Source organism: Protobothrops mucrosquamatus, unplaced genomic scaffold (assembly GCF_001527695.2).
Source record: "Protobothrops mucrosquamatus isolate PMUCROS unplaced genomic scaffold, P.Mucros_1.0 scaffold856, whole genome shotgun sequence".
NCBI classification, from domain to species: Eukaryota; Metazoa; Chordata; class Lepidosauria; order Squamata; family Viperidae; genus Protobothrops; species Protobothrops mucrosquamatus.
In genome coordinates, this window is record NW_015387111.1 from 247,237 (window position 1) to 274,999 (window position 27,763).

Below are 27,763 nucleotides of genomic sequence, written 5' to 3' on the forward strand. Positions count from 1 at the left end.
GTAAAGTCATTATCTTTACAAAAGTTTAATATTCCAATACTTGCAGAACTCTACTTATAATCCAATGGTTTGGAATAAAAGTTATAGTTTTTAAAACTTATTTTAATTTTCTTCCTCAATAAAATAAAAAATTCCAGTACAATTATTTTAAGAAGAATAAAACATTATAAAAATATAAACATAACAGGTTATAATTTTAGGGAATACTAAATTTTAGGAAAAATAATTTATAAATTATTTAGTTCACATCTTTATATCAGTTTTGTTACCCAATTTATGCTGCATTATCTTTAAAATACTTGTGTAGAATCCACTTATTTGTCACTTCTCTAAAATTCAATATATTCTAAAATGTAAGTCCAGGACTCTCCAGAATTTCTTGTCACTGAAGACAGAGAAAGCATTCCTACAATTTGATCGAAGTGCAGATTTAATTCCAAAAAGGTGTTTCAAGCACAAGCTGTCTTTTTTCTTGAGATTTCCTGGCAGTGTTAACAAGTAGCAGACTAGTGCTACATTCTCATCTATGAACTAAGAATTACTCATTGGTTCTTTTACTTACTGTCATTTGCTTCATTTGAAAAATAAAATATACCAAACACTAAAATACATTTCTAGTTTATTGAAACAAGCTCATTTAAAGAACTGTACTGGAAGTTTCTGCCATTAATGATAACATTTTAGTAATGGCAATCCTGAACTGTATTTAATTATATATGAACAAAGTTCGGTTATAGAATATTTCAAATTATTCATATTAGTTAATACTAAAGTATTAATCATTTCCATTTTCCACTGAGCAAAAATAATTTTCCCAAAAGGAGTAAAATAATAATAAAAAAGTGTTCCAGCCAATATAGTTATGAGATCCTTAAATTTCAGTTCAGTGAACTAGCAACTAAGAATATCTAAAGTAATGAAAAAGCAAACCAGCTTAGTTTTCTAAACATCTACTCATATTTTATAACATAACATGTAAGTCTCATTCAAACTTAACACTCAAGTTTGATGATTTAAAATTTCTTAAAGCTGATGCTTACAAGTAAAAAAAAATAATCAAAGAACATATAGTTACATGACAACGCATAACAACCAAGTTTCACTAATACTGTCTAGCACAATCCAGGTATAAAAACAAATTGATGCATTTGCCTAACTTGTACTGTTAAAGCTATCAACATTTCCTGGACTAAAAATGTCAGTCTGGTAGCTACATTTTATTATATGTGACATGAACAAAATGGGAGTTAAATGAATCAGTTACTTATTTGGACAAATAGAAAATATATGAACTGAAACAGAACTCCTCTAAAATGAATTGAATCTGAACATTTCTGGTACTTCGTTTAGCACTGGAGGACTAAAGACCTAGGATAACTGTTCAAAAAGGGATAGATTTCAGCCTAACCTCTCTGAATAATGAAAACACTGGAGGAGACGAGGAGAAGAATTATAAGTGTAGCTCCTATTGTTAATCACAGTTTTATTGATGTCGTGTTCTATCACCAGACCATTTCAGCACTTAGTCCTCCCCAGTTCAACTCTGGTACCACGACTAATACACCACACACTGGTATTCATTCTGATTCTTCTCCTTCCCAGCAGCAGAATCATAAGAAAAAGTTTGGGGAGGGGGGAGGAATTAATAAGATCATGAAATGTAGGTCCTTGTTAGAAAAAAGTTGAATTGTCAAATCCCTCTGTAAGAGCTCCACAGCCATAATCCATTCAAATCCTAAGACTTTGGTGCAAATTGGAAAAATTAAAATTTTATAGTGACACGTGAAGATAGAATATTTTAAATGTATATTATACCCCCCCTCAAAAGTCTACGATGTGAAAGAAGGAAGGAAAAAGGAAACAAATTAATCGCACATGTCAAAACTCCTGAATTTTTTTACAGCTTTTTATTCTGTATTTTATCTTGACTATTAAAAACATAAGAGTATAAAATAATTTATTTTTTAAAAAAATTCATCTCAATAAGTGAAACTGTCAGGTTTGATCTTAGCAAGGGAAAATTTTGTCTGCAAATTTCATCTGGTTCTGTCAAGAATTAGAAGAAAATTGAGATAAAAGAGCCACATGTACTATAAGCAGATGTGTGTGTGTGGAAAGAAGGGGGAGGAGAAGAAACAGCAGCTACTGCTGCTAAAATACTTGTTTTTACACTACAATATTTCCAATAACTATCTTAATTCTTAATATTAAGTCAAATGCAATCATTAAAGAAAACCAGAGGTATGAATGCTTGGTCTTACATTTTGATTTTTTTAAAATACACACATCCAATTTATTTCAGACGCTTTAAATACATTCCTTTTTTATACGGATATTCACAACATTCAAGATGGGGAATTTCTTAATGAAGGGTTCTGATACAAGAAAATACACATTTATCTACAATTATTTTCATTAAAGTTACCTCTTCCTGTTTTCGGAATTCTATTTCCATCTGTTTGCTACGGGGCTGATTCTTTCCAATGCCATGTCCAGTTATAAAATTGCTGCTGATGTAAGCCAGCTCTGGGTCTTGTTTGCCAGCTTCTTTTATCAACCTAAATATATTACACATATTTTGGAAGATGTATAAAGTTGAAAAAATATAAGAATTTTGGGGATAAACAATACTGAAAATAGAGATACAGTTATTGATTTTCTTACCAGGATATACACACAGGTTGCATTCATTCTTTTAAAATTATTTAAACTCAAGTCCATGACAAAGAACGTCTTACATGTCTTTCATATTTATATGTGGAACATGTTTTTCATATAAATTACATGTGAAACAAAAAGTTAATACAAAAAATCATGGTTCATGTATGTTTAAATCTTCCTAAAAATCTAGTAAAGTTTTAAATTTTTAGATTAAAAATGACAGAAATATGAACCTGACATCTTTCAAGAATTTATTTTTTTCTAATTTGTGGCATACAGCATACAATAAAAATACACCTACATTCCTACAGATGCTCATAGACATTTGCACAGAAACAAAAGGACGTTCCCCAAATTAGGTGATTTTTTTTACTCAAAACGAATCTTTAAAATATTATTTTTTATATTTTTGCTAAAATACAGATATTAATAATAGTTTCATATAACTCATAATAACTGGGTTTCAATCTGTTGGAACGAGGAAAAACAAATTTGTTTTGGCCAGATAAACTTCAGAAAAATAAATATAAAATTAAGTGAACATTTAAACAAAAAATAAATTAGGCATTTGTTAGTTAAAGCCTTTTTGTGGTTGTAAAATTATTCTCAAGATGATGAGGGTTCTGCATGAACTATGCAACCCTGCTACAGATATTCAGTTCATTTTGCTTTCTTGTCTACCATTAGCGTTCTTAATAGTCTTTAACTGGTTCTCTTTGGAGTTCCCTTTAGGATTTTTTTAAAATTACAAAACAGGCTTGTACTCTTAGAGTTTCTCAGGTTTTGCCAAACCGTTCAGTTGTTTCTTTTATGTGAAACAAACAGAATACATACAATTATCTGATTAATTCTTTGGGTTTTGAGAAAATGCATATTGGCTGAGCCATAAGGCTGACTACATAAGGGGAATTTGTAACTACCAGAAGAGAGCAGAAAAGAGAAATATTCATTATAGCAATTTATTTGATTTTTCAGCCAAGGAAATAACATAATGAACTTGAATATGAAACAGAACAATTCTTTGTAGGAATGTAGTACGTAGCAGAGATTCATCACAACCATTTTTTGATATTTCTATCCTACCTCTATTATTAAATATTAAATTATATTAATTTTGTTTTAATTATATATTAATTTATTCCATATTATTATATTATTAAATAATTAAAGACAGCAAACCTATCTAATGCCCCTTTCTCCTATTTTCCCTACAACAACCCTGTGAGGTGAGTTGGGCTTATAGAGTAACTGGCTTTAGGTCACCCAGTCAGCTTTCATGTCTATGGTGGGACTAGACCTCTTGGTTCCTAGGCTGGTGCCTTAACCAGTTGAAGCTGTTGACCATTTCAAATTTAAGATCATACTGCTTTTTGTTAGTAATGGACAAAATGAGCCATAGAAAGCTGGATACTAGAATTACTATGCTGACAAGAAATTATTAAGGAAGAATAGTGGTTCCCTGCCTTAGGGGGAAAAAAATGTAAAGGAAAATTTAAAATTTTAGTTTCTTCAGTATAGGAATATATCAAAATACCACTAAATGAGATTTTAAGATTTTAAAAGAGCATTTCTGTGGATCTATGTGTCCTTTTCTAAAGGGTTAGTATGTATATCACTGAATGGTTGAATAGTTATTCCAAATTAACATTATGCCCTTTTGTTACATACAATACTTTTCATTTTATTGAAGAGATATACCTGTTTAATACAACTGCAGTGTATCTTCGTTCCACAAAAATAATTCCACACAGAATATTGGTAAAGGGAGAAGGAAAGTTAGTCTCTGTCTTCTCTTTCTCTTCAATTTCTTCATCCTCATCATCATCTTCAGAATCACTCCAAGATACATAATTATCTTGATTCCTATTATTATACCATTCAACACTTTCAAATTGTTGCCGTTCATAGGGTTTATATTTGCGCAAAATTTCAAGCAGTTTTATTACTTTTGGGGTTACAAATTTCAGGTCAAGTGAGGCAGGTGAGAAGTGCTCTTCACAGAGTGCATGAATTTTCCTTAGGAAAGTATCTGTAAACAATAAAAATTTCCTGTGCAGCTCTTCTTGCTCATGCTTAATGTATTTCTGTAGCTCTCTCACCATCATCCCAGCTACTTTATCTGCACACCACGGTCCCAGAACAAGCAACACTGCCTGACAGTCTGACAGTATCTGCAATCAAAGAAAAAATTATCAATTCAATATAGCACACACATGCACTTGTGTATATTCTATTATTAGTTTAGTCAGTAATTAATTTCATAAGAATTCAAAAGGATATCAGTAATGAATATATCTGCATATTCATTTCTCATGAGGTTGAAATTGAGTAAATTACTATTAATACAAATCAAATATGACTCACATCAGAGTTATAACATATTTTTCAACTAGTATAGATACCAGAATAAACAATGAATATGCAAGAAAAAATGAGGGAAAATAAATCACAATACTGGGGTAATGGATTGATTTGGAATGTAGGAATACACATGTGATTCACAGATAACCAGATTAAGTTCTTTTGTCCTCCTAATTTGGATTCCCGCAGGTTTAAGGGAACTCAATTGCCATAATTCACTTATATAATTTTTCCTTCTTAGTGCTTTCCCAAAGTGCAGGGGCTGCTTTTTCTTTTCTTTTTTCTTTTTGATAAACTGAGTGTTGATCCATTGTGACTGGCTTTTCACCTGAGCCTGATGTTTTGAGCTAGATTCACCCAGCTGGCTTTCTTGCCAAAGGTGAGACTAAAACTCAGTCTTCTAGTTTCTAATCTGGTACCTTAACCACCAGATAAATATATAAATAACTATATAACATATGCAGGTCCTAAAATTAATCTTTAAAAAACAAGATAGCCCAACAAGGAACAGGTTTTACAACATCTCTTTAAAAACAAACAAGAAAATACAAAGGTTTTTTTTATTTATTACCAAAATTATACATTTCATATTGTTGTTTCTTGGCTATTCCTAGTAAAATATTAGGAGAGAATTCTGCAACTTGTCTCTAACTTAATCTTGAGTAAAATTCTTATGTATTTTTTAAAATTCTCAGGTTTGACTTTTAGAACTTACAGAGTTTATCTTAACTTCCTAATTAGCTATTAATACAAAACTCATAGCAAATAAATGAAGAAACAGAACCTTTATGAAGGTGAAAATTTATGTGAAACTATATGACTTAAAATATAGTAAAGCAATTTTAATAAGATAACAATGATGCATATATTGTTGTCTATACCTGCTTAGAAATTAAGATGGAATCTCTCTCTCTACAATGTACAGATATGTTGCAATCATTCAGAAAGCTAAGCGCATCATCCAGCTCTGTTAACAGTCTTTCATAGAGCCCGCTTTTGTCAGAATATGGTCCGCAATCCACCACAATCTCACATGGCTGAGAAGTATATCTTTTCCATGAAAAAACAAAAAAAAATGCTTATAATTGTTGAGAGTTCATAAACGCAAGACGCTAATAATTTAAGAGATTACATGGTATTTAAAAACTATATGAGACTATGAAGATACAACATGCAAGCTGACATTATCAAAACAGATTTAAAATTCCATTAAAAATAAACAAAATCAAAATGCTGACATTCTAGATAGGCACAATCATATCACCTTTTCCATATAAATGTTCATGAATGACATTCAACATTCAGTAACATATGTGGTAAGATACCTGTCCAGAACTACTAAATCAGTTGCCGTTTCAGCACTGCTCTTTAAAATTTTCTCCAATTTTTGAATCTTCTCCTCTAACTCTGCCGGATCACATTTTCCATTTAAAATGGAAGCGGTTAATCCCAAGATTCGAGGACAGGATGGACAACTCTCACAAAGCTGAAAATAAATTGGAAAGAAATCCAAGGGTGCATTCAAATACAAGGATAGGATAAGAAAGAATTCAATAATAAATTGTGAAATTCTATAGCTCTTTTTCAGTATGGAAAAAGAATGCCAGAACAATGTGAGAAAAACAAAAAATTGATTTACTGTTTACACATAGATATTTTATTTTTGATACTGTGCTGATATTAGAACATAGTAACTCTGGCCATACACAATAAATCTGAAGTTAGAATTTTGCAATGGCTTTGAATCCATTCCAAGGGGAACTTACCCCAGCCTTCGTTATAATACAGCTGTTTTATTCCCATATATAGTCCCAAAGGAGGAAGTCCAATTCTTATGGTGCTGGAATTTTAAAATTCCACAGATTGACAGTAACTTGGTTATTTAAGTAAATTCCCTACATCTTTTTATTTAACATTTGGCAATGAGATATTCTCCAAACAGATCATTTTAATACAGTTTGCAAACATCAGTTACTAAGTATAATCAATAAATCTCCTTGACAAAAAAATGTTTATGCCAAGCTCCTTTCCATCTTATACTACCCTCAAAACCCAGAGTAAAGAATACTCCTGAGCATTTTTTTTACTCTGAATTAATACAAAAATAACTTTGCATACTTGTAAAAAATACCTTGCCACTGGCCATTCAGCTCAGATAGACCCAATTCTTCTTTCACTCACTTCAGCAGAATTTGCTGAGTAAATGCATATGCTCTATTCACTTGTGAATCTTAACAGGGGACAGACTGTTAATCTCTTCAACGGAAAAGCTGCTATCAGAATGAACAACATATTTTAACTATAACACTATCTAATTATATAAAGGTAAATCGAGAATGACTTATAACTGGTTGTCAACAACCATTCAAAGTTAAAATCACCCTCACCAAAGGTACTTACAACCCAGTTCTGAAGGCATGCCCCTCATGGTCATGTGACCACATTTTGGGCTCTTGACAATTGGCCTACATTTATGGCCATTTGTAGCATCCTATAGTCATGTGACTGCAATTTATTATGCTTTTTGACTAAAATTGGTGTTTACTTCCAGTTTTCTGCAAAAATGTCCCATAGTGAACAATGGTTTCCTTAATGACCACAACATTCATTTAATTACCAGATTCACCTAATGACCATGGTAATTGCTTAATGACCACTGTAAAAACAATCATAAAATCAGGTTGGTCATGTGATCAGGGCTGTGGAGTCGGTAGATAAATGTTCCGACTCCGACTCCTCAGTTTTTTGTACTTCCGACTCCGACTCCCCGACTCCGACTCCTCTGTATTAATATGCAAATGTATTTTATACATTCCATGCACATGAAAAGCATGCTTCTTCACGGTCACTTAACGTGTTCGTTTTGCAGTTATGTGAGGCACTGCATGCATTGGTCTTTATTCTTACAGTAGAGAAGTCATTAATTATAACTTTTTGTGAATTGGGACATTTAAACTTGCTTTTTTTTTTAATTCCAATCTAAATTTAGTAGGAGTCGGAGTCGGTGCATTGTTTGCCGACTCCGACTCCAGGTACCCAAAATTTCCTCCGACTCCGACTCCTCGACTCCGACTCCACAGCCCTGCATGTGATGACCTGGTTTACAACTCTTGCAACTTGCGACCATAATAGGCAGTCTCCATTAAAGTTGTAAGTCAAGGACTACCTGTAATATGATAGTAAACCATATTTGCTAGCCCCTGCAATTTCTGCACTGGAAAGGTACTTCTTCCAAAATTTATATCCCATGAGTGGTACATAAACAATGGAAGGGAAGGATATGAACTTTTATATATAACTAAGTTAGGAATGTACAATCCTTCAGACCTGAAGTCAAAAAGGTCCTTCAGCATAGACAAAGATATTCTTGCAACACATGTCATTACTTCTATAAAGAAACTGGAACTTTCTCAAAGCTTATGTAATAGCTGCAAGATTCCAGGAGAGAACATACTTGAGGTAAAGAAACACCACCAAAGGTAGTCTTTGACTTACAACCAGTCACAAAGCAACTATTTAAAGTTAAAATGAGCTAATAAAGTACTTCTGGCTATTGTAAAATGCCCCCCCCCCGGTCAGATTGCATTTTAGGCACTTGGTGCGGTTTCTGGCAAAAAAATACACCTTTCAGAAGAATAGGCTTGCTCTTATGTTCGCTTAACAACTGTGGATTGACTTAACAACTACAGTCATTTTCTTAATAACCACTGCAAAAAAAAGTCAGAAAATCTGGTTTGCTCATGTGGGTGCTTGGACTTATGATCGTAACGACTTATGACTAGAAATCTGGTCCCAACGGCGACTGAGTCAAGGATACCTGTATTCGCTACCTGCTTCAAAAGAGCTTTTCAGCTTCTTTGTAGTGCTGCACATTTTATAAATACTTTTCCTAACTGATGTGCAGTGAAAATTGAAGAGTAAGTCCCTCGCTGAGTAATATACCTTCATAATTTCTCTATAAGGATGATCCTGGATTGCAAGATGACACTCATCAAAAATAAGGAGATTAATGTTTGAGAGGGCTAAATGTTCATTTTTTAAAACATTCAAAGCCATCTGACAGGTCATAACCAGAACCTGAAAAAAACGCAAGAGAAAAATAGCATTACTGCTATGGAAAAAGCTAAAGGTTTCTTAATTTAATCAATATTAAAAATAAACACTTGTTTATTTTTACATAAAAACAGTCTGTAACACAGAAGTTGCCCTTTTATTTAAACTTCAGGCATGGGGTGAACACATCTGAATCCTATTCAAAGGCTGCTCAAATTGAATAACATCTTACTTTTTCAAATTAGACAATATTTGTAGTGCTGTTCTATAATATTCCTATTAAACAAAGAGATTGCCATTCTACAATTTTAAAATTCTGTTATGAAGAAAATTAGATATTAGATTAAAAAAAACCTCTAAAGACATTTTTACTGTAATATCTAATTGACACAGATTCAGAGAAATACCAATTAAGGGTAAAAATCCCTTAAAGTTGTGCCTATGAGCCAACTTTCCTCTTCTTTAAAAGAAACACAACATTTTGCATCTCTGTATCTACATGAAGCAAAGTAGCTCAGAACATCATTAGTATACCAACCTCTGGTTTGAGATAAGAAAAGATTAATAAGATAAATATTTGGGGGGGGGGGGTGTGCTGTATCGACTCCTGACAACTGCCTAGATTCGTCACTATAGCTTTCTTGACAACACTTTTGGAAGTGGTTTGTCATGCTTCTGCCTAAGCTGAGAGACAATGACCAGTCAAGGTTACCCAGCTGACTTTGAGCCTAAGGTGGGACTAGAACTACAGTCTCCTGATTTCTAGCCTGGTGCCTTAAGGACTTCATTACGCTGGCTTTCTACCAGATTTCAGGGCTTCTTATCATCATCCTTCATATCCAGACCCTTGCTTCTGTTTATACAGCAAGAGCAATCTAGAGAACCACTAGGAAGTTTAGCAAAGTAATTGTTATTTAGATATTAATATTTTTCATATAACATTACACAAGTAATAGAGTAAGCTACACACTTTGACTGTATATCCCACATAAATGGGTAAGACTATATTTAATATTCCAGTTCTCACACCTTTCCTAATTCTATTCTGCCTATATTCAATGAACATTTATGACATTTATGTTATGTTTATTGAAATAACACACAATTCTTTACCAGAGAAAATTAATCATGATGTCAAATTTATAGTTTAAAAAATATAAAGATACCTCACCTGATACTTTGCAAATTCCTGGTTCCATCTTTCTTTTGTCCATGCTTCTGTTATTTCCACACTTGAATAGTCTCCTACTTTGAGATCTGAATGTGTCTTAACAGTTGATACTTGCTGAGCAACTTGGTTTGCTTTATAGGAAAGAAAAGACAATTAGGGATAGTAAAATGAACACTTTGACATGTATTCTCAAGTACACACGCAACTTTTTATCTCTCTTCTGTTCAATCGTCTGATTCTTGGAGACTAACTGGACAAGTCCCTGCTGGTTTTTTTGCCAAGGTTTCTTTCTTTCTTTCTTTTTTTTCCTTCCTAGGGCTGAAAGAAAATGATTGGCCCCAAATCACCCAGCTGGCTTTGTGCCTAAGGTGGGACTAGAATTCCCAGTCTCCTGGTTTCTAGCCTGATAGTTTAACCACTACATCAAACTGGCTCTGTTGCACAAATTAGAATCATCCATATTAGGTCTACGAAAAGTAGACACTTCTCAGTTAAGTTTATTTCTCACAGAATGATTATATTCAATTTTTAACATGTACAGCCATACAATTTCAATTTCATCTTTCCTGTTAACAAAACATTATTTCATTTTCTTATTTTAAAAACCCAGTCTAATTGTATTGTAAAATTAAAAATGATCTCATCCTTTTGATTAAATTACATTAAATCCATACCGGAATTAACCAAAAATACTGTTCTTTTTCCTTTTTTTTTGAAGTCTTCCCGGATCTGATAAGAGAGTTCTTTAATGAGTAGTACTGCAATAAAAGTCTTCCCTGAGCCAGTGTTCAAACAGACAATAGTATTGTGATCCAGAGCTGCTTCCAGGAGTTCCACCTAAAACAAACACACTTTTATTTTTTGAAAAATCCTTGAATAAGTTAGATTTCAGACTAATCAATCAAATATCTTTTAAAAAAAATACTTAATAGGCCAGAGAGAGCCAAATCAAACATTGTCTCTTGCTTCTAAAGAACATTTTGAAGTCATTGAAATACAATGGCTCAGTATTATGGGGATTTTTTTGGATTCACAGTACTGCTTGAAAAACGATTGCAGGCTGTGACTGAGAAAGCTTTAAAACAATTACACCTTGTGCTCTATTTCCAGCCCTTTCTGGGATAGGAAGCTTTGCTCTAGAGCAGGGGTAGTCAACCTTGGCTCTTTTATGACTCGTGGACTTCAACTCCCAGAATTCCTGAGCCAGCTATGCTGGCTCGGGAATTCTGGGAGTTGAAGTCCACGAGTCATAACAGAGCCAAGGTTGACTACCCCTGCTCTAGACTGTATGGGCCTGTCACCTTATAAAGGGACTAATGCAATTTGTTCTACATAGAGCTGCCCTTAAAAACCACTGGGGAATTTAAACTGGCTCATGTAGATATGGGAATATTTTGGTTTATTAATGCAGTACCAATCCTGTGGGATTTGCATTGGCTGTCAGTTAACTTCTGCCAAAGACAGATCTCGCAGTCAGATTAGACTACAACAGGATGCCTATTTCAGGGTTCAATATGTGGCCACCAGGGAACCACAAGACTTTCTCTATGAATGAACACTTGTTTCACAAAGATTATTATTGGTTCAAGATGAGAGTAGATGTCATGTTTGTTACCAGACCATGTATAGGAGATGACCAGGAACAGCCTGAGGGAGAGGTCAAACGCATAATTAGTGTCAAGTCCCTTCACGCCCACGAGTAATCTAAGTCCAGTTCACTTTGAATTTCATTTACTCTTATCTACCACCAACTTGCTTTGACCATTAGTAGTTCAGATTCTTGTAGTGAGCTTAAGCTTGCAATAAACCTTTATATTCATTTGACCTGACTGAATTTCCTGATTTCTCTGGTGCTTGACATTAATCTTAACTACTCCTCTTCAGCAACATTTTCACAGACTCTGGAATATCCAAGCTATAGCTTCAGATCCCAGAGATACCGCAACAGTGGACGAACTAGACATACGTTCTATCTATAAGATGGTATAGAACAGGGGTCCCCAGCCCCCGGTCTGTGGACCAGTACCGGGCCGTGGCATGCCAGCAACCAGTCCACACAAACAAGCAAAGCCCCATCCGCGGGATACAGGCAGCATACAAAACCATACACCCTCCGGTCCGTAGAAAAACCTCTCTCCATGGAACAGGTCCCTGGTGCCCATAATTTTGGGGACCTCTGGCATAGAAAATAAAATGAGGAATTTTGCAGCAAATCTTCAATAACTGATATAGCAAGTACAGATTCTGACTCAACAAGGGATTCTGCAATGAGCCTATTCTGGATAATTCTCAAACTTCCTCACCAGATTCAGAAACCATTTTGGAAACCCTATTCAGATGGAAACTGCCAAACAACACATCTACCAGCTCCGCCAGAGCAACAACTGCATGAGAACATAGGTTGAAATCTTCAAGCTCCTTGCAGATCTCGACTGGAACAAGCCAGCCTTAAGAGCACCATTCAAGAGCAGGCTCAACAAGGCCATAATCACGCAACTGATACAACAAGGTATTCTCCGCAGTCTACAAGACTCTACCTATTTGCTATAACAAAGCACAGCACTTTTCAGCACTCCCAGCCAGCCACTTCCAAATCTGTTTTTTAAAACATTTTTCTCAGACCTCTTCTCAGTTTTAAAAATTATTGATAATCCAAAATAACTTTTGTTTATATGGTTTGTATTAACCAATATTTATTGTATTGAAAATTACAGTTGATACGTTTGCTGCCACTACCACTTGTCACAATTGTTTGATAGGATTTTAACACTGTATTATTTTTCAACATAGGTTGGAAAATAATTTTGATTTTGCAGATCTCTGAGAGGGTCTGGGGATCTCCAGGAGTCCTAGGACCATACTTTAAGAAACATTGTTATAGATCATGGTTTTAGATATCAGAGTATTTATGTGTTAGTGAATCATATAATCTGAGTTCTCAGTTTACAACAAAGTTTTGGAAGGCCTCTTTCAGTAATTAGATATTCTGATTAATTTGCCATCCTTGAATTATCTGGCCCCTAATGATTAATCAGAGAGAATGACCCAATATCAGAACAGTACTTGAGTTATCGTCCCTTACAACTGCTGTCTCTCACAGAATTTGCCTGAGCAACTCAATACATTTTCCACAGGTATGTCTCCCTGTCAAGCAAATCTAGAGTTTCCATATCCACTTCTTGCGCTCTAGAATTCCAGCATCCACTGGAATTCCCCATACTTTGTTCTTCTCAGCATTGGCAATTTTAAGATGTATGGACTGAATTCCCTAGCCAGCAAATTGCCAAGGTTGAGAAATGCCTTGGATTTTCTATAAGAAAAACAAGTTAAGCATCTCTTCTTAAAGGAGCACATAGATTTGACGAAGGCTGCAAACAAGCAATCTACCAATTCTGACAATTAGAATGGAGCAGCATTTATGATAAAAGTAAAATAGACAATGTATCCTAAATTATGCAAATCAAACAAAAGGCAAAGAATCATTTTTACACTCGGATAAGAAAAACTGTTGATTTTCTTTTTTTCTCTCTCTCTACCATTCTCATTACAATAATAATCTATTAGGAATGGGCTCTGGCTCTCTGGTGCATCAAGAGGGAAATGGGAAAGCCCAATAGAAACATTATATTTTATGCATTGTTCTTCGATTAAGTCAAATAGGTTAATGTAATAGTATTGCTTTCTAGATACTATAGTACAGTACTTCAATTTTGAAATTCCTGGACACAAAATGGTAACAGAGATGACTGTATCTTTTCTACTTCTAGTGTTAGCAACTAGAGACAAAAATATCTGTAATGAACACATAACCTAACAGAAATATACTCTAAGACACAAACATATTTTCATTGTAAACAATATTAGCATTACAATTAGTACCTGATATTTTCTTGGTGTGTAAATGTTATCATGAATTGCTTCTTGTTGCCATGGTAGTCCAAAAAAAGGACCCATTGGAGAGGAAGCTGGGGTCATGAGTTGTAGTCCTGCCATGTTGAGGGGTTGAAAAGCAGAGCTTTTCATTCATTCATCCAGTGTTTCGTTCATAGCATTTTTCTGCACAGCTTACTATTGTGGAAGAGAGTACAACAACATTACAACTATTTACTAATCATTTATGCACATAGACAGAAAAATATTTAAAAGTTTAAAAACATTTTAAAATAGAAACTGACACAAGCATAGAATCCCAAGAAACAATCCAAATAGTGAAAATATTATAATACCACCCTAACTGGGTAGCATTCTTCCAGGAAGTAAAAAAGAAGGGTACCACCTTTATTTAGGTCAAAAACAAAAAAGGAAAGAAAAGCAAAAGGGCTTTTAGTAGCATACTAAGTCTATACTTCAAAAAGCATGTCGGAGCAGGATAAAGAAACAGGCACACCTCGGACAAAAAATAAAACCTGAATTGATTTAAACTAGATTACAGTATATTACAATAATTATGACTATACTGGAATTAGTCAAATTCCTATCTGTCAGATTAAAATTAACAATTCAGTGACTTCAGGGGAAGCAATTGTGAACTAGCACGTCTCTGAATGAGTTGAGATGATGACCATGGCAAAAACAGAACCAGGATAGACTGGTTCTAAAAATCTCTTTTGTCTATCCTAAGCAATAACAGAAATTCATTTCAGAAACTGGACATTAGAGGGGATTAAAGATTCCAGGTAGAAAAGAAAAAGAAAGTTTGCCCTTTGATTTTGGTTAGTGTTTAATTTACAGAATGACACAAAATATTATGACATATACTCCAGATTGCTGAAGAACAGGGTCAGAAATTATCAGCCACAATATCAGCAATGTCTGCTGCTATGGTTAGATTATTTCTAAAAGTTGTTATGAAATGACAGACGTAAAAGGGAATATTTTGAGATTTACAGGATAAAGAGGTGAAACAAATTTTGACTGATGTAGAAATATTAAAACTACTGGAAAATAAATAGCGTGGATTGTAAAACAGAAAACAATTAAAATGAAGGCATACTTAGAAAACGAATTGCTGAAAGGAAGATGGATTTGCCCTATGACTTTCCGACTGCTTGCACAATCTTCACGACTCCCCTTCCCAAATGGGTCCACGGCTGTTCACAAGCTGTTTTGGGTCATTCCTAAGTGCTCCCATTCAAATTCAGGAAGCAGCACTACCAGAGAATCAGTTTTGGCAGCAAAATGAGCAGATCGTCAGCAGGAAAAGGAAAAATCCCTACCATTCAGCAGGGCAAATTATAACTTTTCTTATATTAGCATTCTAAACATTTCTGAACATTTCACATGACAAGAAAAATATGAATCACCTTCACATTGAATTTGAAATTAAACAAGAGAATTCTTGTTTATTTCGTATTTCAAAAAAAATATTTTTTTTATTTCAGTAAAGAGTATGTGATAAAATCTCTAAAAACATTTACAAAATAGAGGACCGATTTTCATTTTATGTACAAACTTAAAAGTACATCCAAGCAAATTCAATGGATGTATATCTAGAATTTTTTTTCTAACTTACTATCTGTAATCTTATATTTTGGGATTCATAGTTGTCTCTTAGAAAACTAAATTCCGCTGAGTAGAAGAAAGATATCACTGAACACCTTTTTATTCTTACTCTGCACTGAACTCTTTCTTTTGGATTAGTAATAATGGGGAAAGAAGAAGTACACTATTAGGTCTCAATGTCCAGGAGCATTCAAGATATACGGAGTATATTATATGGCACAGCTAGGAAATACCACTAACTTTAATCTGGACACAAATATTTCCAGGCTGTCAAAAGTCTATTCTGCCCCACATGGTCGTATCTGCCTTTCAAGAAAAAGATTGAAAAAGTATTATGCATAGGATGCTCTCCAATGAACAACAAAATTGCAGCCTTAGTAAGCTAGTGACCAGGATGAGGTTTAAAGCAATGACTACGGTACTGCTCATTCACCTATGCTACATTGACTTTCCAGCCTTAATAGATTTTGTTCTAAATATTCCTTGACAAGAGAGAATCTTTAATTTTCTGCTACTTAAAAGATTCTAATAAATCTATAAAGAATGAATATTTAAATACTAAGTGACAATATTCAGAACATTATTCTAACAACGAGAATTTAATTTGAATGGAAAAAGGAGAATGTAAATGAATACATATCACCAGTAAGATTCTTCATGAAATTGGGAGATAATAAGAACTTGTGATGTACTGCATTACTTTTCATCTTCCAAGCAATCTCTTCAGAATGCAAATTCCATTTAACCTTTCGATACTAATTTAATTCAGGGGCAAAACAACAACAAAATAGTGTGCAGCACTAATAATATTTAAATGGCAAAAAAGCTTAAGTCAAGGTCTTACATGGGAAAAATGTGTAAGGGATTCATGCTTAAGAGCGCAAATACTGTGAAAACATGCAATTACAGAGCTCAATCTGATCTCCTATTCATGATTAATACACAAGTGATACAAACATTTTCCAATAGGCATATTAATTGCTATCAAAAGCAACATTCATTTTATACAAACAGCTACAAACTTTCTATTCTTTGGCTCAATTCAATGTTTATGAAATACCCCTATAGAAATGTTACATTTTCATTTTTTCGAATGAGGATAAAGTCCAAAGCAAACATGCTGTAAATTCTTAATCATATTGTTTCTATTTTTAGGAATAGAGAATATTCTTTATTGGCGTGTGATTGGACACACAAGGAATTTACCTATTTTTGTACAAAGATGATCCTCATTTATTTATTAAACAAAATATATGGCCATCCAACTCATACACGGTTACTGGGCAGTGTATGTGCTAGAAAACTATGAATGAATAAAAATATTTCAAAATTCTGTACAGTTATGTGCATACTGAAAATCAAAAGCTATTTCTACTATCTAATAAAGCCTCATGAAAATATTTTCACTTTGCAATCTTATACATAACTGAGCAGAGACCCCACTAAACTAAATGGAATTTACTTCTCGGTAGACATAAATGGGACTGCACTATTACTAACTTATATTATAATTGATACTTCAATAAATAGTTGTAGAAATAAATAGTATGATTCAGTTGCTAACAGCTGGAATTAGACACTTTAGTTTTCTTACAATACTGTGATGCTCCAGGCACACAAAGTTTTATCAAAGGTAAAAAGAGGCGAGGGAACTAAGTGTGAGGGTCTAGGCAGAATCATGCCCTGTTATGTTGATTGTGACTTGGAACTGACTGCTCAGCCCATAGAAACGTAGTTGACACCATGACGCAAGTAGAGAGAGGAAAGCTTACAATTATATCAAGAAACGGCTTTAGGACGATTTTATCATTGAAAATAAGCTATTACTTCTTTTCAGAGATAGAGTAATTTCCATAAGGATATTAACCTCATATACTTGCATATTGTGATTTTAAGTTACATTGGCACCATAGAAACTTAAAATCACTTGAACTTTATGGCTTTCCCTGCCAATTCAGTCATTATAAGGATGGTCAAACATTTTCAACCTTGAGGATACTAGAATTAAAATTCTGCTAGCATTTCTACTGTAAATATTTTAAATGATTTGATTTAAAATTGTTTAACACCTTTGCAAAAGCCTGTTCCTTAAAGCAGGTACTTGACTTAATTTAAAAGAAGCACACATAGGAAAAAATATTACTGTTATTTCAGTTTAAAATATAAAATGTTAATTTTTTATAAATATTCAAGGTGATTAATCCACTTTTTTACAATAAATTATACACAATTTAATATGGATATATGGCATATAAAATTTCAAAACACACAATACAGACAGCAATAAACCTTTCAGCATCACAAAATATCTCACTTTAAGAAGGCAATTTTGAAATAGTTACTAATTAATTTATATATTCATTACTTATAATTTTCTCTATGATCTATTTTTTCCAAATAAATAATAGATTATTAATTTTGTGCAGATTAACTATTATCAACTTACTGTATTAATTTCTGAGATCTCTGCGTATATGTTTTCTGAACTGCATTCTGACACCATTATATCTGCATGTATGGTGTGTATGGTAATCACATCACTGCCAAGCTCCTGTTCATTTAACAGAAGAAAACTCTTGTTAAAAGACTCTAAACATTTTTTAAAAACATAAATAAAAAATTCAACTGCAATTGTGATTTCTTCTTTGACTAAGATTTAATCAGAGTAAATTTGTATGAAATATTAATTTAAAACTAAGATTTGATTTTAAAAGGAATAAAGGCTCAAGAGTTGATTACAAGCACATTTAAATGCATTCAAATACAATCAATGTTTCCAAGTATTTTTGTTCTAACAAAACCCCAAAGAGGAAGTAAATTAACAAAGTAAGTGGAATATATTCTACATAATAAACCTGAATTTCAAAACAAGAAAACTAATTTAGCAGATTGTTTTATATATGTATATATGCTTTTTCTTGATCAATTACAGGAGTAGTGTGTTCCTATTTGTCTTACTGAGCCTCTTCATATTTTTGATATCATTCAGCATGATATCATTGAGCACAATGAACTCCCTATAAGCATTGGGGTAGGAGAGATTGTTTTCTAGTGGTTTCACTCTTTGCTCAAGGTGGAATGTTAAATCACTTCTTGTAGAGGAACAAAGTTTGGCCTGTAGCTCTTGATATGAGGGGGTACCATGAGTCAATCCAATCTTCCCGGTTGGAAGCCCCTGTGAAAGGTCATTTGACAGTTTGGAGTTTGATATCTCAATATGCTGCTGATACGTAACTATACATCACTGCCCTTGACCTGAAGGAGATGCTGTCAACATTCTTTCCAGTATTTAAAGCATAGTTGTCCAATCTTTTGGCTTGCCTGGGTCACACTGAGTGAAAATAAATTCTCTTGGGCCAAATATAAAATATATAATATAGTTAATATACACAAATAGCTTCCTTTTAATTTTTTTAAATTATTTTGTGGGGGGCTGCATTACTGTCTACTGCTGCATGCGGCCCATATCTGATCTAAAGGTTGTCAAGGTCTGAATGGGAGAGAACAGAACTCAAGAGCTGCTGTGGATACAACGATCGTTGCTGTGCATGTTTGAGGGTCTTTCTGGATTCACACCACCTTCTTGAATAGAAGATGAAAGCTATGGACACAGGGATCTATAACAGCTTCCGCTACTGTACCAGTTGTAACCATATATGAGGCAAGAGAACCTGCCTGCACAAATTCAGTCTCATTATTACCATTAGTATAATATATGCCAGTTAGGGATGCCCTTAAAAATTATTCAGAAACCACAGTTGATCAAAAATGCAGTTGCCTGCATTCTTTCTGGCTCCTAGTTCTGATACAATACAACATTATTTTTGCAAAGACTGCACTGGTTTCCGATTGATCTCTGGGTACAGTTTAAGATACTGATTTTGACTTATAATGTCCTTTATGGCTCGGTGCATGGATTCCTGCAAAGTCACCAACTCCAGCTAGTATTAGCTAGGCTGAATAGAACATCTAACGAGGAATTGCTACAAATCCCATTTTCAAGTGATAATGCTATAGAACAGCCTCCCAGAAGAGATCAGCTTAGCTCCCTCTTTGCTGGCATTCTGGAAGCTGTTGAAGGAATACTTTAGATGTTTTGAATTAATTTTACCACATAATTTGTGGAAAGACAGAAAATCTTGAAAAATGTACCATCACACAAAAAAAGGGAGCAGATAACGTGTGTGGCTGTCAAATAAGTCTACCAATAGCTTCTACAATAAATGAGATAAAGTTAGAAAGCATAAAATTCTACTTTTGTATCTGTAACAAATATCAGCATTATCTCACAAGTACTTTTTTTCCAAAAGGCAACTGGATTTTCTTTTTTTTTCCCCTTTGGAAACCTTTCGCTTCTCAACTAGGAAGCTTCTTCAATTCTAATTGTTAAAACCGAGTTCGGAGTTAGTACTGAAGAAGCATCTTGAATAAGAACTGAAATGTTTTCAAAGAAAAAAAAACCCAAGAAAGTCCAGTTGCTTTTTGAAAAAAAACACCTTTGGGACCTGGATGATTAAGAATCTCCACAGACAAGTATCAGCATTATAATTTGTGTCATATGAAGTGAAAAAAAATGTGAAACTCAGCTACTTTTCACAGACATTTGTATAAAGCACTTCCTTGCATTTCAGACACATAGTTACTATTTGTCTAATATTTCACTGAATGGAGAGAAAACAACAACAACCAACCATGGCCATGAAAGATCAATAATAATTGCAATATTGTCTTTTCTTGATTTCTGAATAGAAATCTCACTGATATTTCTTTTTTGCCTATCTTAATATGGTATCTAAGAAAATTAGTTTGGTCTAGTGGTTCAGGCACCAGACCAGAAGCCAGAAAGCTAGTCCAGCCTTAGTCATGAAAGCTGACTGACCAACTTTGAGCCAGTTGCACTCTCTCAGCCCAAGCCATCTCGTAGGGTTGTGAATAAATTTGGAGTATAGTGTTTGCCATCTTATTTATAAAAATAATAAAGGCAGGATAAATATGTTATTTTAAAATATAAACAAATCCTTGGTAAATTCATTTAAATTTGACAATTAATTTTGCCCTAAGTAAAAATAGAAAATCTCAAGTATAATCCAAGCATACAGTATGTTCAATTTCTAAATACATTAGATAGTACATTTGTCAAGTCCAGATCTAAATAAATCTTAAAATTTGTAGTTATTAGAGTAATGTTTGGTGGTTCATTCTCCAAGCTTGTGGGTTGGTTTTCCAGGCTAGGTAACATCTTCAGTGAAATTTAGGAGATGTCTATATTTGTTTGAATTGAAGGATGATCAATCCTAACACTGATATTTAAATTATTTCTGCATACTAAAAATTTGTGGCATTTGTGTTTTTTTCCTACAGAAATACTCTTTCAACTGATTGAAACTTTTCCAGCATCAGAACAACCCAAAACCAAGACAGCTTAAGTGTGTGCGTGTGTGTGTGTGTGTGTTTATGTATACACAAAGATAGAGAAGTGTAGAAGCTTGTATTTTGAAGAATTTAATAATCTCAATCAGCTGATCTAAAAAAATCTTAGTATTTTAACAATTTGACCATGATGATGATAATGGAAAATAAAGAACAAAGGTTAACTGTATATGCAGATCATTCTGAAGAACACTCCACTGCTAAATCCTGATAAGAAATATTTAATGATTAGATTTTTATGTTGCTACAACTGTGCAGCACTCAACAGTGTATGCATAAAACAACAATAATAAAGTACATATAAAATCAAATTTCCATGGGGAAGCTGTTCTATAATGTGGGGCTACCACATTACCTCCTTCTGGCTTCCACCCGTCTCTCATATCCCAATAATTGGGAATTAAAAGCATTTTTTCTTGCAATATTTACACTGGCAGAGTTCATTTTAGATGAAGAAAGTATCCCAATACTTTTTCTTCACTTCTCATCTTAGATTAAGAATAATTTAATCATATTTCTTAATTATTACAAGCAGGACGGAGCAACAGTGAAATATCACTCTTGTCATCCATCCATCAAGGTAGATATTAACAATGTACAGCACTCTGCAACACATACTGCAATTCTCAAAATTTCTTAGCAACCTTATATGGTAGATTGCAAGGATGAACTATCAGTTTTTCCCAGCCTGCTGAATGGACAAAGATACTGTGAAAAAGCACTCTACAGCACTGAAAAAAAGCATATTCCAACATGTTTGGCAGACTTTTGGAATTGCACATTTCATTCACCATCTCCCAGCCAATCTTCTGCAGATCATTGTTCCAAAAATAACCCACAGAAACATCACAAAGAGAGACAAAGCTTCTTCCCTGCAATTGTGTTCAAAACCTGGAAAGAAAGAATGTCTATTTATATGTCTATATATTTACAGAAAGACTGACATAGTGCCTGACTGCTTTATGCAAATTGAGGGGCAAAACTGTTTTCCAACCTGGCACTAAGCTATGAATAAGACTGCCATATTATGAAAACCCAATTGAGATCAATGTAGATTTCCAATACTTTATTCAAAGCAAATAATATAGAAATGATATAATGACAGAGCCCTCAACAGTTTTCCAAATTGTATCTGCTGTATATTTTCTACAATTTTGCCACTGTTCAACACAGTGCTCAAAAATGTATCAATTCTCCAGGTTTGTTCTGCTAGACAAAATCTGTTAAACAATATTTGAATTGTTCAGTATGAATTAAAAATAGTTATATCATGTGAATACTGGAAAACTGCACTAGTTACGTAACTTGCCAATAAATTATGCAGCCCTGAAAAGCTGTAACAGATTCTTTGAACACACTTCTCACATTAAAAAATGGCTGTTCTACATGTGATAAAACTGTTTAAGAGATTACCTGTGTTGCATTAAGAACACTAATAATTTTCTTGTGGTAATTTGATCAAAATTAATGTCTACATTCTCAAGTTTTTGCCCTATAGAGAAATACTGTATAAATAAAGCAGGACAAGAAAGCAACGGATGGAAACTAATCAAGGAGAGAAGCAACCTAGAACTAAGGAGAAACTTCCTGACAGTTAGAACAATTAACCAGTGGAACAACCTGCCTCCAGAAGCGTTGAATGCTCCAACACTGGAAGTTTTTAAGAAGAAACTTGTATGCCATTTGTCTGAAATGGTATAGGGTTTCCTGCCTGAGCAGAGGTTGGACTAGATGACCTCCAAGGTCCCTTCCAACTTTATTATTATTATTATATACATGTGAAAAACTAACTTTTGGTGTATTGGACATATGATTCTTCAGTGTGAAGGGTACTAGCAACTTTACAAAAGGATTTTTTAAATAACGAGTGGATTGATAGAATACAGTCAGCTTGCACATTTTTTCCACCTTATCTTGAATTTTCATCTCCGCTCTTATATGCTGACATGAAATTTCATTGTTAACACCAAAAATAAGTTATAGCACTTCCAATTATAATGTACTCCTAATTAACAGCAGAAAACCATATTCAGATTATGCTATAAAGCAATATCAATCTTTACAGTTTAGCTATTAAAACTAGGAGGAAGAGAATTTAAATGCAGAAAAATGTGGTGTTTGAATTCTCTTTGATATTAAAAAGCCAAAATAAATCTTTAGCCTTCTTTTAGTAGTTTCAGTCTCTCTGTTCAAAAATCCAAAATAGGATGAAGCAGAGGAACGTCTGTAAGACTAATCAGAAACAAGAATTAATCTTTTCACTACAGCAAAAGATGGTAGTACAATGTTTCATACCCATCTTAAATAATCTTGTGCTATAAGTATATTAGAAGTTGTCATTATGCTGCACATCATCTCTACTTTCTCCTCAGACAATACAATAGAGAATTTAAAAAGATGCCATCCTAACCTTCTATTTAAGTGATAATCAAAATGGCTGTTTCTGATTATGTTGCTACATCTGAAATTATTCATTTAGCACCCCAACAATTAAGCAGTTTTATAGCAGATAATTTTTAGAATTTGGGTTTAATTGAATGGTGTACATTTGCCTTCATTCAGTGTACATTTCTCTTTTTCTCAAAACCCATTCCAGAGAATAGAAATGTAGGAATGAACAGAAGCATATTTACGTGGCACTGATTATATCTCTTTGAATTACTAATGACTTTTCCATTCTGTAAAACATTTTCACTATTAAATATTAAGAACCTCCTTCAGTTTGGGAAGGATCTAATCATACAAAGAGTACATTCATATTATTAGATGTTAATCAATGTTTTGTCCCTCTCCATCGTTTAATAGGACTATCACATTCATTTCTCTGCAAATCTGTAGCAGGTCCAGTTTTTATCTTGAACACAAATGCTTGTGCTAAGCACATGCTCTGCAGTATCTTGTTTTGCAATTCTCTACCTGCTTTCCTAAGCCACTGATATGTCTAAATTTCTTGGCTTTGTAATGAAAAAACAAAGCAAGGATTTATAGTATTGCATTCAGTTATATTATATGTTCCTGGCTTAGAGCAAAGTGTAATCTGGTCATGCTGGTCTGTATCTCATAGTGTACAGATTAATAGATGTCACAACAATGCCAAGTCAATTTAACCTGTAGTCTAATATGAGAAAACTCAGTAGAAAACTACTGAGGCCCAAAGCAACTGCAGATAAGATAACACAAACTGTGCATTGCATTTGCATTAATACAACCTCTCTAAAAGGAATTCTTCCTACAGTACTTGAAAATCAACTGAATTCAACTTTAAAAATATGCTCATCTATAACAAAATACAACCATCACAGAGCATTTATGGAACTTTCTTTACAAATCAAATTCAGAATATATGAATTGACACTACTTGAAGCTTGATTTATACGTTAAAAACATCACAATCAAATTCAATCTCCTAGGATTTCCCACATTTTAAAAACACAATTTGAAGCATTAATTCAATATATATTTACATATAGCATTTCAAGAGATAAAGAAATTTAAAAAAAAATCTACAACAGATTATTTCCATTGTGTTAAGGGGTCTTGTTTCCCATTTGCCAAACAGACAAAAAGCAACTAGAAATCAGAAATAACAAAACAGTTACACAGATAGGCATATTCTGTTCAGTGGCAAGTTGGGAAGGATATAGAGGATAGAGGAAAGTTAGTTTAAGAAATGTGGTGGGGGAAAAAACAATACTTGCAACAATGTCCTAGACCTGGACAGATTTTAAAAACAAACAGATGAGTTTACTATATCTATTTCACAGCTATCTAGACATAAATGGTTGGGGATTGCTTTAATAAAATCTCTGTAGTCCCAGGTTATATTGAGGCATTCTTATTTCTTGGAAACTACACTAAGAGCATCAAAAAATAACCAGGGGAGAAAACTGGGGGGGGGGGGGAAAGGATGGCTGGGAGAAAGAGGGATAAATGTAGAATTTTCCTATGTTCTGGCCCAGATATTGCAGGAAAGAATCTGAAAAACGGTAGCTAATCACTCTGAATGAAAGGATATCTCTAAATTCGATGTCGAGTGTTCCTCTTCTCAATCCACTACAAAAGGATAACTTTACATTGCAAACAGGTCCTCATACAGCTTTTTCAGAACTCAGGGTTAAATCTAACAAGGCTATTTACTCCTAACTAAGAGGAGTTAACAATACCACCTCGAACTTGAAAGAAAACGGCGGTAATTGTCGCGTTGTCAACCCCATTTCACCGCACCCAGTTGTGCGAGATCGATACGAAAGGCAGGTATAAACTGGCAAGACGTTATTGGAAAAATTCATAAATTCCTATCCCAAATTTCCTTAAAGAATACTCGATGCCAAATTTTTATACACAAAGACATAGGTACCTGGATTAACCTGTTTTGTTAATTTAAAAAAAAGAGTTAAAAAAAAGGGGGGGGGTCGTCGGGAGAATAGGAGAAAATCACGGAAGCGCTGCCCAAACCGCGCCACCTCCGGAAAAAGAGAGGACGGCGGGTAACTTGAGGAGAGGCCTCGAGCGCGCACCGCTTGGGTGGAAGACAAAGGCTGATTCTTCTTCCGCACGTTTTTTTCGACCCGGCGTTCCCAAGTGGCGCCCAGCTGCTGCTCCGGGAGGAAAGAAAGGCGAGTCCCAGCATCAGGTGCTGGGCTCCCGGCCCTCAGCCGGGGAGCAAAACCTGGAAAGCTCCAACTCGACTCAAGGAAGCGAAAGCAGAGGCGGGGAGCAACAGAGAAGGACCAACGGCGCCTCCTACCTGCCAGGTGGGACAGTCCGGAGTTTACCCGGTTACAGGCGTCGCCTCATTGTGCCGCCATTGATACTGCCGCCGCCATTTCACCTTGGTCGCCTCCTCTCAACTGTCAGGTTCCTCCATTTACCTGGGGGCGGCTGCGACAAGCTTCCTCCCCGCCCCTGCCTACGCGAAAAAAAGGGTTCCACCCCCGCTTTCGTCGAGCAGGCCCAATTCCGCGCCGTCGGCGCGAAACAGTCTGAAAAGTCAGAGTCTCTTGCTTGTCCAGCAGCGCGTCCCAGCTCGCGGCACCCACGCGACGAACTCACCTAGCATCGCGGCGTGCGCCTCGCTCTCCCTCTCACCGCGTGCCCTTTTCTCCCCAGTCCGCCTCCTCACCGTTTGCTCAATAAATAAAAGAACCGGCGCGATTGGAGAGGAAAGCCGGGTTAGAGGTCAAAGGTGGAGATATTAGCCAATCGGAATGCCGGAGACGGCCAACGGTTTGGAAAGCTGCCGGGAGAAGGAGGAGGAGTTTGCAAGAGAAATTCACGTGCGCGTATGGCCGGAGTTTAGTTCCTAAAGTGCTTTCTAGCCCTTCTTTATTGCAGAAGCCAGAAAGTTTATATTCTCAGGCTGTATTCGCGCCAACTGTGTAGAGTTGGGTCTTCTCGACGGAGGCGAGGTGGTGCCCATCAAATGTATGAAACTGCAGTCTTTCTACATGTAACTCGTGATCACAAAGAGTGCTACAAAAAAAGCCCATGCATTATTTTAAGAAGCAAAATTTGGGTATCCTTATTTGTTAGAAATTAATAAAATTAACAGTGTATTTATGTACTCATTCTTCTTTCAGGGTAAGCAACAACATACGGAACATGGAAAAACAGTATAAATAAGCCAAAGAAATAGATAAGATACTTGAATTTAAGCGTCTATGGAGATTATCAGTCATCCAGATCATGGTGGTCGCAAAGGTGCTTTTCTGAAAGGCAATGTTAAATCGCTTTGAGAGCTTACTCAGTTGAAAAATGACTGATGTATGTACAAAATTAAGCTCCCTTTTTCTTAGGGAAAAGAATATCCTAATATTTTTCTGTGTCCAAAAATAGAAAAGGAAACCAGAATACAGGAGAAAATGCACTTTCATTACATAGGTATGTTGGTATGACTCAAAGGTACAGTTTTTGGAGTCCATCGGAAGGATTTGTAGGTTTTGGGATCCAGCAGATTCCCAACATCCCATTTTACAGGTCTTGCATTGCTACTGTCAAACTGAAAATTGCCACCAGTAGCTTTATTTCAACATAGTTCTGTGTTTACAACAGCATGACAGGCAGAGAAAACAAGTATCTCTCGAGAATTCATTTCTCCAGTGATGTGTCACTCTCTGATCCACTCAACAGATTTTCAGTAATTCGAATTGAGTTAGAAATCTGTGATCCTATGTATTCATATAGACATAAAGAATAGCTGAGTATAACCCAATTCAGCTGAATTTGTTTTGCTTCTTTTAAAGCCATGTCAGTCTACATGCTCAGTGAGCTTACAGCTGTTGAAGTAACGGTTTTCTAAGGCTCAAGACTAAATCAAGATGGACAGTGTAGTACAATTTGTTTTTCATTTAAGTAAAAGACTGGTGGTTCAAAATCAGAGTTATTCTGTTGTACATACCTGGCTTATCCTAGAAAGGTAATAGTAGATGGTCAAGGGGAAAATAAGATGTAGAATGTTAAATGGAGAGAATGTTCACACTAGTTGCCTGTTTCAGAAAGTTTTACAAAAATGATAACAATGCATCTAAGTATAAATGCTAGAAGAAAAGAATACATTAGCTAGATGAGCCAGCTAGCTTGATTGAC

General features: G+C 34.7%; 1 protein-coding gene across 1 annotated transcript in view; it reads right to left on the bottom strand.

Moving 5' to 3' along the window:
• DICER1 (dicer 1, ribonuclease III) overlaps positions 1-26,220 on the bottom strand; it is a 51,483-nt gene extending 25,263 nt beyond the window's left edge. Inside the window, exons 1-10 of the mRNA XM_015819066.1 lie at positions 25,926-26,220; positions 18,195-18,299; positions 14,126-14,314; positions 10,921-11,083; positions 10,247-10,377; positions 8,965-9,099; positions 6,348-6,508; positions 5,904-6,072; positions 4,360-4,832; positions 2,426-2,558 (exon numbers count right to left, since the gene is read on the bottom strand). Of these exons, the coding sequence (XP_015674552.1) occupies positions 2,426-2,558; positions 4,360-4,832; positions 5,904-6,072; positions 6,348-6,508; positions 8,965-9,099; positions 10,247-10,377; positions 10,921-11,083; positions 14,126-14,269 (1,509 nt within the window). The 5' untranslated portion in view covers positions 14,270-14,314; positions 18,195-18,299; positions 25,926-26,220. The remainder of the gene's footprint in view (positions 1-2,425; positions 2,559-4,359; positions 4,833-5,903; positions 6,073-6,347; positions 6,509-8,964; positions 9,100-10,246; positions 10,378-10,920; positions 11,084-14,125; positions 14,315-18,194; positions 18,300-25,925) is intronic.
• Positions 26,221-27,763: the final 1,543 nt, after the last annotated feature.